This window comes from Stigmatopora nigra, chromosome 2 (assembly GCF_051989575.1).
Source record: "Stigmatopora nigra isolate UIUO_SnigA chromosome 2, RoL_Snig_1.1, whole genome shotgun sequence".
Taxonomy (NCBI): domain Eukaryota; kingdom Metazoa; phylum Chordata; class Actinopteri; order Syngnathiformes; family Syngnathidae; genus Stigmatopora; species Stigmatopora nigra.
In genome coordinates, this window is record NC_135509.1 from 13,742,998 (window position 1) to 13,754,593 (window position 11,596).

The following is an 11,596-nucleotide window of genomic DNA, read 5'->3' on the forward strand; positions in this document are numbered from 1 at the left end:
GGTTTTCCCATACAATGAATGCATATTTAGTAAAGTAAATAATCAACTGTTTAAGTATGAAGAATTATATTTGATGTTTTAGTCACTATTGAGTCTAAAACACTCAAAATGTAATTAACTCGTTTTTTTTACCCAGTATTGTGGGTATTATTTTGTCTCTATTGATGTGGGAAAAGTGCAGACAGTATGTACATTCCTTTCTGTTATTGACTGGGTGGGGCAGGGTGGGTTTTTTCTACAAACTGCTTTGAGATTCCAAAGAAAGCCCATTTTTGTTTTCCTTGAGTCGGGTTTCCTTCCTACAGCATACATGTTGTGCACAGGAAATGTGACAATTGCCCTAAACAGCGGCCAATCCCCAAGGCATTCAAGGCCCCCTTGTCCTTGAAGGCCTTGAGTGAGAGTACAGGCTGATATGCAGAATTAAAGCTGACGACAGCAAAGAGGGGTGAGATCTTCAATGTGCTTATTCAAGCGTAACTGGTTACAATCCAATCAGCCAAAGCTAAGCTTTCCAAATCCAAGTTTGTCTTCTCTTCTAAATAGAGTTTGGCTCACATCCTCGTGAGGTGGTGTCAGAAACAACCCACCAAATGTACACCTGATACGGTCCATAGCAAGCGGGTGGCGCTGCAACATTCTCATGTGACATTGCGTGGAAACAAGAAGTAAGAGGGGTTAGATAGAGTGTGGTTGGGAACAACATGGTAGGAGGCATGATGTATACTCACATGCTGCCAGCTAACAATTTCCCAATTGTGACCAATTGGCAACGAAGCAGTTTTAGACAGAAACAAAGTATTGACCTGCACAATTGAGAAATTACTTGCTGGACCAAGTAAGTTTTGTGATTTATTTGTAACAATAAACAAAATAAAAATCACCTTCACGCTAAAAAAAAAAAAATACTTATTGGTTGTTCAAACTAATCATACAGAAAAAACTTCAGATAATATAACAAGATTCATTATAAAATTTGTACCGGATATTGATATGTTAATAAATAGACAGTATGTTCATTAAAGTTAATCTCACCAGGGTACATAAGACATATATTTATATGTATAGATATATATTTAAAAAATAAAAAAGTCAAATTAAACTGATCATTACCAGTAGAAATGAAAAAGACGGTTTCTGAGAGGTTTTGCTGTCTTATTGCACAGTTTACAAAGGCCTTCTTGTCCATTAGTTATCGGTGGAGGTAGGTGGTGCTTAGGGAACAAAAGAAGGAAATTCATCCAAAAACTTGGGTTACCTCCACCCTTGTGCGCACAGCACAATACACTGGCACATTTGGCTGGGAGAGAGCCAGACTGCAACATTCCATGGGGTCTAAATCACCTCAATATGTGTGTGAACATGCAATCCAGCACACTGACTCACTTTGTGGATGAAGCTGAGGGCAGAGAGGACACACACACACACAAAAAAATGGGATTCCTTCAGTTTCACCTTTCAAAATAGTTGGAAAGTCTAAGAGATTCCTCTCTTACTGTCGTAGTGTTAAAGATATTTAGTCACTTGTGCTAGTGTTTCTGAAATTCTATACATTCAGGGATTCGCCCGTTATAGCTGATTGGGAAAGGCTGCCGGAAAATGATCACGTTTTGCCATCATTGATGACGTTAGATGTCCAATCCATTTGAACTGTCAGTGTGGCAGGGACAATTTTAAAAAATTAAATATGTTTTACCGTCAATGTCAGCCTATGCGAAGTATTCTCGGCAGTCGTTTACAGTAGTTGCGTTTACCACAGTACTGTCAATGTATCGATACAGTAGATGAGCAAAGCTATAGTAATATAGCGCCTTAAGGTGGGCATTAATTATTCACAGCAGTTTAAATTAAATATATATATATATATATATATATATATATATATATATATATATATATATATATATATATATATATATATATATATATATATATATATATATATATATATATATATATATATATATATATATATATATATATATATATATATATATATATATATATTTTTTTTTTTTTTAATGCCTTTTCAATACGTGTCAATAGGGGCATACTATATATCACTGAAATACTATTGCCTTCTTGAGATTTATCTGTAAAGCTCTTTAAGTCGCAAGGGAGTGTCAAAGTATTAAAAAAAATAATAATTAGTGTCTGAGATGTTTTTTGAAATGCTACAGCGTGACTCAAAATTATGATAAAAGTCACTTAATACATTCCCTGCACATATAATAAAAGTTTTTTTTTGAATTAGGAAAAAAAAAACTTTTTCTTAGCTTTTTTAGCTGGATGTATGAGGATGTGAATCGATATTTTACGTCAGTTATTTTTGTACACAGTTCAAAAAGAGGGCAAGGCTAAGTGTGATCCACAATGTCTGGGCGGCTACTCCCGACGCATTACCTCGGTTGGCCTTTGAAAGGTGGTCCTCTCTCTTCGTGAGATGATAGCGCTTCACCGGGTTGATATAGTCACTCTCTTCCGAGACGCACTCGTAGCTGCCGTAGCTGTCCTGGGTCATGGCGGGGATGAGGAGGAGACAGGTGGAGCTCATCTGAAGACAAGGGCTGCTCTGGTCTCTGTGCTTCCACGTGTACACTGCGTGGTACGAGTCAATCGGGCACGTTAGGTAGAAAGGGACGTCCATAGGAACATTCAGTTGAGTCAAATCAACGTCAACAGACGAGGCGGCGTTCCTTCTGGTCCGGTTGAATGTGCTATAATCTTCAAAAAACAAAACAACAAGGAAACGATGACCATAACAGAGGAAAAATAAAACATTGGTGTTATATAAGGTATATAACGTGACACTTAGTATGCAGGAGTTTCATTACCTGGTGTTGATACAGCGCATACACTCTTTTTCCCTTCAATTATATTTTGAATGCCGTCACTGTGAAATCAACAAAATACATGTTAAAGGTTCACTCCATTTTCTTTTTTTTTTTTTTTTTTTTTGCAGAAAGACAAATAATGGACAAAGGAAACCTACGGGACAGTTGGGGAGCATCCAGATTTAGTCCAGGAACAATAGGGGTCTCGAGACAGAACACAATCCGCACAGGATTTGTTGTGCTCATTGCAACTTTGGAGGTCCAGCACATAGATTTTTTCTGCAAAACTCACCACTAGTTTTTTCTGGCAAGGAGAGAAATAAATTATTCACACACACACACACACAGTAGAGCTATCTTCAAAATTCTGCTTAGAAATTCCTAACAACACCTTTAAAGCCAAGAGGAAACAAAGTTAACTCATTGAAGGCAGCGAGTGTGCTCATAAAACAAAGATTAAATTTCCCATCTCCTCCTAAGATTGTAGTTTAACAAAACAAACATTTAGCTAAAAAGCACTCAGTAGATCAGCTGAACCTTCACAGAAAGCACTCAAGTAGTAAAGCACAACATCCTTAAAAAGATTTTGATGTGTTGTACCTTTTTGGAGTCCAGTTTCATTGACTGTAAACTTGACTGACTTTGGATTTCGGTTTGGGAGATGATGAAAGGTTCGGATCCTAATTCTAGAATTTTGTGGATCTTCCCAGAGTCTGTATGGGACGATAAGAATATCAAATGCTTACATACACTACCTGTTACGATTTGAAAATACATGTTTAATATACTACAAGAGTGTAAGAAAAAGTATTACCTCACTCAAATTCCCTTATTTTGGTTTTTGCATAGTTTACCCACTTAATGTTTAAATTCATCAAACAAATGCAAATATAAAATGACGTTTAGAAAAACCCCACACTTTGATCTAAAGACAAATCTTGCAGTGTGTATAGAGGAGGGAGCACAGGATGTATGCACCTTTGTTGAACCTCGACAAAAATAGTCAAAGAATCGACTCAAGATAGTCCAAAAGTGCATTGTTGCACAACAAACAGGACATACCAGTGGCGAGCAGAAGAACGCTGTACATGCGCCGGTCCGCTGCCACGACACGGTCCACAACTATCTTGGTGTAGTTGTGGTTGCTGACATAGAACGGAGCTGTGTAGTGCACAGAGTGGACCCAGTCACTCATTTCAGGGTGATCCCGCACCACTCTGATGGTTGTCAGGGGCAGTGCGCGGCTGTTCTGCACACACTGAAACACACAACACATTTCGTTAATACATCATGCGGACAATAACATATTCAGAATGTGGGACCTAAATTATTTATTTATTTTTTTTTAACCAAAAGTTATACATTTAACAGTGCCACTGTTAACGACATATCTAATTCAGTTGAACTGGGAGGACTGGTAGTAGTCATCGCTGATCAAATTTCAGTAATTGTTAATGTTTATGGCGAGTAGGCGAAGGGTACTGGAAAGCAGCCTTCATTGGAAGCGGTGATTCACACAGACATTTTCCTCATGTCCACCCATTTGTTTAAGGCTTTTTACAAGTCCACACGGCACATACTCAAGCACATGTGATTCATGGCAACATTGGAGTTTGTGTGTCATACCAACATAGCACTTACAGTTCCTGGCCTCGGTTCTGGAACAGCCTTGTCAAAGCCCTTGAAGGTGGAGTTGTTAAAAATGTCTTCAATAGTCTGGATGGAATAAATACAAACTGCAGTGGCGTTCCTGAAAGATAAATAAACGTAGTCTAATAAGCGTGGATGTAAATGAACCCGTGTCTTTCAAATCCAATGATTGATTTCACGTATCTAACCTAACCTAACCTAACCTAACCTAACCTAACCTGACCTAACTGAACCGAACCGAACCTAACCAAACCTAAATCTTCTAGTTTTTACTTTCTGCGTTTGACTAATACCAGTGGGAGTGACACAAACAAGAACAGACTCCTCCACCCCATGTCCTCATAGTTTCAATGTTACGTTCTTAGAATTTTCCTGGTGTTATTCTTACAGGGCAAAATTGAATTTCCTTAGAAACAAGTCATTTTGCCTTATTTAAATATTTTGATGAAATAGGGATGGTCCCAAACAGATTCACTTCACATTTACTAGGTAAGAACTGAAAATACTACCATTTGTCATGAAGAAAATTTAGTATTAATTATTTCACAATTAAGCCACCCACTGGGATTTACGGCTATAGACATCTAATGCATTTGAAGAGAGGGGGCTGACAGTAACTGCTTTTTCAAAGGGGTTGGGCGTTAGTACATTTAAAAAAATTAATCCACAATCTGAATCATGAATGTTATAGTACTCATAAAATACTAAATGTTGGCAATGGGTTAACAGTAAGTATATATTTCAACACATAGGTTACTTCAATCCCAGTTTGACACATGCTGAGCTTGCATTTTGCGTCAGTTTGCACTCGGTTGCTACGCAAAACAAGGAAGGGAAAGTGTCATACCAGCTGCTGGTGAAGAGGGCATAGACTCGAGTGTCCTGCCATTCTTCGGCATGCTGGACATAAACGTCCAGCAGGCGATTAAAATACAGCGACTCCTCCGGAAAGCCACAGACCAGCCGGGCCTTAAGAAAAGTGGTCCACGTGTTCTGGAAGAATCGCTTTGATCCGCCTTCATCCGTCTGGAAAACATGAAAGAAAGAACTTGGTGGTAATGCGCAAGACGTTGTCCTCTGCGTCACGGCGAATGAGTTTACGGCCCATATTGCGAGACTCAGACTGAGCTTTTAGGGAAGGTGGCAGTCTACGGAAATTGGAATTTTGCCTGATGTTATTTGAGTCAGTATCCATTGTTTCAGGTACCTTACAAACTCTGGCCACTTGGGAAATCCACGGGTCGGCCTCCGGGTTTTGGTCGGAGTTCTTCTCACGGAAGAAGATGTAAATCTTCTCATTGTTGGGGTCATTTATCCGCTTCACCCAAGTGGCAGACACAAATGTGGGTTCTGTAGGAGGATGACAATACTAATCCGTCAAGGTGTCCACTGCCGAGCACGTGCTTCTCTACATAGCCTGTAATTGACCAGCTGAGTCTTTATTAGTGTCAGTAGTCACCTGGAGCCAATCTTGGCTGACTTTGGCCATATGTGGGCTCAGAAACTGGTCGCTAATGCAATGCTAATTGGATATCATATTCATATCACATCGTGTTGAGGCACCATTGGTGTTCAAATACTATAGTACATTATTTTATGTGTCACTGCAAGATTCATGTCCTGGGAATTACGAAAAGGAAGACCATGGCATTATAATTCTCACAATTGACTTTTTACCTGAGACCCAAGTGTCATACATCCATACATTGGCCCTCCTTCCTGCTTTGCGCCTGAACTGCAAGGAGCTCCCATCATAATCCAGTGGCGCCGCGGTATACAGGTCCTCCTCTAGAAAAGCAGAAACAAATACAGGCATCCGTTGTCTATTATCAATCACCTATTATCTGGATAGTGATTACAAAGCGTCACATTCTTCCACCGTCAAGAAGCACTCAACAAGCATTTAACATACCAACTCTGAGAGACAAGGAGTTCTGTGTGTGCGTAAATGGAGAGAATCCCGTCCCCTTGTGATCCTCCGTCACATCGGTGCCCTGGAAACGGTATAGCGCAAAGTCAACAGGAAGTTTGAAGCTCAACACAGATGATAAAACCTGAGCAGACCCCGAAAACCTGCCTTGAATGACCCAAAGAGCAACTTGGTTACATCCTTAGGACTTAAACAGATGTGTCAAGGACTTACCCGTTTCCAACAGTGAGGTCGATGTCCATTGGTCCCACAGACAAATAAACTGTCCCCAAACCTCTCGATGACGGTGATGACGTTTTTACAGGGGTCCTATTAAACCCACAGTGTGTTATTTCAACAATAACAAAAAAACACCATTACACTTTTTCATGACTACTAACCTCCAGGCACGGTTCGTCACTCGTAGCCCCCAGACGGATTTCCTGCGGGGATTACGTCAAATGTTTGTGACTGCGTACACAAATGCTTTGCCACTAAAAAGACACATTTTTCGCAAATGCCACTTAAGATAATGTCTTCTAGTGGAGAAATAACATTACCTTGATGGATTATAGCCCAAAACCCTTCAAGAATTGCAACAGTGGTGAGGTTTGAAAGCATCTCAACCATTAAGATAAACATTTATCTACATTACATGCTGGTGTCAGCGTACTTTGTGAATTTAGTGGAGGTGGAAGGGACTTACTGTATGCAAACTTTCAACCTTTGCAACACAATGAGAAGAAGAAGCGAAAAAGTATTGCCAAATTAGCTTAGTCTGGCTTCATTATTCATGCCTTATTTTTAGAAGTGGGACCAACATGTCTTTTTTTTTGTTATTAAGTTGAGGAATATAAGTTGTATGTTACATTTCACAAAAATTTGAGTAACCTCTCATGTTTTGAAAGTTCCCTATTCAAGAATTGACCTTCCTGCGTTTTTCTGTTGGACTTGTCCAATTCTGGGCCATGTACACGGCAGTAGTCACTAGATTGAACAGCTATTCAAATGTTAACTCATAAACTTAAACACTTTACAGGGGACTTTTTTTGTCACACTAAAAAAAAACAATGCTAATCACAGTATTTTTTAAAAACCATTATTGTACAGAAATTCACTCTGAATCGCCAGTCTAGTCTTTTTTTTAAAAAATATTTTATAGTATTTGACTCATCTTATACCAGTGACGTTGACAAATGTCAAATTACTTTAAAATATGAGGACTGGCCATGAAGTCTCCTCTATTACTGCCATTTACAGTGGTAGATGTCCAATCTATTTTGACTAAATCAGTCATACTGGATTTGGCGTCAATGGCAGGCGATGAGTTAAATGTAAAGGGCAAGTTAAGTAATTCTTGCATGAAAGAGTTAATAGAAAAAAAGCAGAAATAGGCCATTTGCTGTAGGCAGATTAGACCATTTTGTGGCCATGATTTAAAGATCATTCTCTCAGATTACGCTATTTTATCGCCTCTGTAATTTCTGTCAAAGAAAAACTGTCTCGGAGAGGATTCAAGTGTAACTTGGATACCTCTATTAGTTCATCCGTTACATTTTTATTTTTATATTCTTATATTCCATTAACGGCAACAGACATACAATGCAGCGAATAATTTCCGCCATCTTTTACAGTGTAATTGAATTATCTCTCCTTCTATCCCAACCACTCCTCTGGGCAAGTGGTTGCGGCTGATGCGCTTGGAAAAAAGTGTGCAGAAAAGAACAGCGGTACCAACCTCAGCAATTTGATAGCGGTCCAAATCAAGCTTGTACACAAAGTCAGTCCCTCCTACGTAAAATTCCCCAGAGTCTTCGTGATAAAACAAAATGGTGTGGTTTTGATGGAGCGGATAGGCAAATGTGCCTCTGATGATATCTGGAAGATAAAGTTACAATGTGTCAGCAGCACCAGACTGGAATTTGGTGAAGGTCATTCAGAGTTCCACAACATATTGGGTCAAATGTCTGTCTGTGCATTTGTGATAAAAACCTTGACTCACTGAGTTACTGTAACAAATTTAACAGTTTTTTTACAATTATTATAATGAAATTAAATTTTAAATGTTGTTTAACAATTCCCTATAATTCTATGCCCATTTCAGCATCAATTTAAATCATAGATGTCATGCAGGGATGGTTTACCTTGGGTCAGAAGTCGGGGAATATTCCTTGTTCCAAGTATTGGTGAGTCCTCCGAGCCGACGAGGAGCGTCCACTGAAAAAGGCTCATTAAAGACAGGGTCAGACTTTGATGGAGCTTCATCTTGTGCCGTCGAGAGTGGCCATCCTCAAGCGAATGCTGCTGCTATTAAAAGTCGCTCCCTACCGCCCTCTATTGAAGGAAGTGCCTTATATGGGCATGCATCATCACAACTTGACTTAAACAGTGTTGATTTTTTTCAGTTATGCCATAAAAAAAACACCCCAGTAGTATAAGAATAAAAAATATACAAAGATGTTTCTTTGTACAATTTTGTTCTCATTTCATTTTTTAATTATCATACTTACTCTCAATTCCAAATCAAGTAAGTGACATCAATGCATTTCATCCCCTACATAAGGCTTCTTTCTTTGCTGTTCCACAGGCAAGTCGGAACATGTTAAATGAAATGAAGTGTTCAGTAATAATGAAAATAACATAAACATGTTGACATTCATCTTTGTGTTGGCACAACAGAAAGGAGCTGTCTGGTAAAAATACTAATTTGGGTGTGCCTTGCATCTGCAAAACAAAACATTAGTCGTCTAGGATGTCTAAAATTACTCACCGCCAAGTACTATTCTGTGTCCACAAATATTTATGTTCTGGATTTAGAAATCAAATGAAACATCCAGTAAAGTAACTTTGGTCATTTGTGTCAAATGCATTAAATGTTTGAAGATGAGTGCAGAAAAGTGCCGTGACGGGTAACAATTCAATTTCCTGACAACTCCCTCAGTCAAAACTTGGCCAGCAAGCGATGTCTGTCTACAAGTTAAAGCCAACCAAAATATACTTTCCATCGGGTGTTTATGTGTTGTTTTTCTATCTGGGCGTTGTTTAATGAGAAATTTAGAAACGGCTGGCTTGCGGCGAGCGGTGGGAGAATTCTTAGACCCACGTACATGTTTTATTTATTGGAATGTATGAGTTTGTGTACAGATAATGATAAACAAGCTACCAAACAACATACTAAAAAGTCAAGGGTATTGATTGACAGCAAGCACGTAAAAGGTCCAAGATCTCCAGTATCTGGTCTAATTTGTCTTCACTTTTGAAGCTTTAACTTATTTGGCAGGCCTTTTAAACATCAATTTTGTCTGCCCCAGTTAAATAAATCTTTGGCTGCCATTGACGACGATATTTTACTGTCTCACTGTAAAATTAATTGGACATCTATTTTTGCCAATAATTCCGTCGTAAAACGAGGATCACCGTCGTTAGCTCTGGACTTAACGCGCACGAAAAGAACGCCCACCCGAACTCAGCGGTCCAATCAGACGACACATTCCAAAATACTTCCTGTTTACATCCGCATCTCGCCCAGCGTTAGACAGCCAGAGCTATGGTAAAACCTCTACGTTTCACTATTTTTATTATTATTGCAATATATCTTCCTCTAAACATTGGTGAATGTATGAAACCTGTATTAATTTGCTTCTATTCTCCAAAATTATCGTCGCAGCCGGGCTAATAAGTGAAATCGTTGCCTGATCGCCGTTAATGATGATTTTTGTCTCCTATAGCGGTTCCGATTCTGCGGAGATTTAGACTGCCCCGATTGGGTGCTTGCAGAAATCAGCACATTGTCGAAAATGGTAAGCTTTCACAGGTTTTTCCTCTAGCAAACGCCATTATTGACTCTGAGCATCTTGTTGTGACAGTCTAGTGTAAAGATGAAACTCTTGTGTGCTCAAGTACTGAAAGGTCTCTTCGGGGAGGGCATTGATGTAAGTCTACTTTTTACTTTTTTAAAACATAAATTTTCCCTTAAATATTCACCCCAAGAACGTGTTTTGCATTTGTATTTTAGTATGACAAAGTCACCAAGCTCACAGCCGATGCAAAGTTTGGTAAGTGAAAAGGGGGAATTTATGCATAAGCATTTGTTTGATATAATATCAGGCTGCAAGTGTGTGTGACACTATAATTTTGCACCAAACAGATAGTGGAGACATCAAAGCCAGTGTGGCCGTGCTCAACTTCATTTTGTCCAGTGCTGCAAAGCATGATGTGGATAGTGAATCTTTGTCCAGTGAACTGCAACAGCTCGGCCTGCCTAAAGGTTTTTTTTCCATCTATTTTTTTTCAGTCTTATGACTGTCGATTGTTATTGTACATGCACTGTCCTTACATAGTTGATCCTTTGTCATAATGGGAATAATTTTTGGTGGAATTTGCAATGTAAATTCTCTTGAGAATCATTTTCAAGTGATTTGGATTCATTTAAAAAATATCCCTTCTTTCAGAACACACAATGGGGCTGTGCAAGTCATATGAAGATAAGCATTCTGCAGTGCAGGACAAACTGAGGGAGACAAGTTTAGGATGTAAGTATTGCATGTTTGTCAACCCTCGCAGGTCATATGGATGGGGTGTCTACAACCGTCAGTAGCAGTCAGGCAAGGCGGTAAAACTATTTTTTTTGTGTGGACATAAGTGGGTAGACTGGAGGCCGTGTCATGGCGTGTGGACTACATTCTGAGCTCCAGCGAGATGAAGGAGGTCAATGAAGCAATTGTGCAGCTTAAGATTCAAAGTGAAGAAGCCGGGTCGGGCACTTTGCGGAGCACTGTCGTCTCGCTCACTGCCGACAAGTTCAGAGTCTTGCTTTCAGGTTTCTCCCTACTGCAGATAATCTTTTCTCAAGCAATGATTTTACTCTAACTCTTTGTTTTTGACTCTTTTCTTCCAGAACTCAAGCAAGCCCAAGCCATGATGAACAATTTGTAATAAGCAACAGATTAACCTATTAGCTCATTTGTTTAAAAACTGAACACAATTACTCTGTTTCATTCATTTTTTTTGTCATGTATAATTTTAATGTATTGCTTATTACTTCAAATTGTGTATTTTCTACCTTTATAATACAGGTATAATGGAAAAATGTCAGATGAGTGACTTAAAATACTGAATATTATGAAACACTGTTTAAAATGTTCAATAAAAGATTTTATTAATTTCAATGGCCTTCTTGTGTCAAAATCGGGTTTAACTACAT

The 11,596-nt window shown here is 38.9% G+C and overlaps 2 protein-coding genes across 2 annotated transcripts; one reads left to right on the plus strand and one right to left on the minus strand.

The window, feature by feature from the left end:
• Positions 1-1,082: 1,082 nt before the first annotated feature.
• LOC144187321 (semaphorin-7A-like) lies at positions 1,083-8,693 on the minus strand. Its single transcript, XM_077710614.1, has 15 exons — positions 8,538-8,693; positions 8,132-8,271; positions 6,795-6,836; positions 6,628-6,723; positions 6,397-6,478; positions 6,162-6,272; positions 5,692-5,834; positions 5,332-5,510; positions 4,476-4,584; positions 3,897-4,092; positions 3,435-3,547; positions 2,993-3,138; positions 2,835-2,893; positions 2,404-2,724; positions 1,083-1,399 (listed from the first exon to the last, which is right to left on the minus strand). The coding sequence occupies exons 1-15, from the start codon at positions 8,656-8,658 to the stop codon at positions 1,383-1,385; spliced, it is 1,875 nt and encodes a 624-aa protein (XP_077566740.1). The 5' UTR covers positions 8,659-8,693; the 3' UTR covers positions 1,083-1,382.
• Positions 8,694-9,793: 1,100 nt separating this feature from the next.
• Positions 9,794-11,561, plus strand: LOC144187305 (COMM domain-containing protein 4-like). The gene is made up of 8 exons (XM_077710613.1): positions 9,794-9,943; positions 10,122-10,193; positions 10,260-10,325; positions 10,409-10,448; positions 10,541-10,660; positions 10,845-10,925; positions 11,036-11,212; positions 11,291-11,561. The coding sequence occupies exons 1-8, from the start codon at positions 9,941-9,943 to the stop codon at positions 11,326-11,328; spliced, it is 597 nt and encodes a 198-aa protein (XP_077566739.1). The 5' UTR covers positions 9,794-9,940; the 3' UTR covers positions 11,329-11,561.
• Positions 11,562-11,596: the final 35 nt, after the last annotated feature.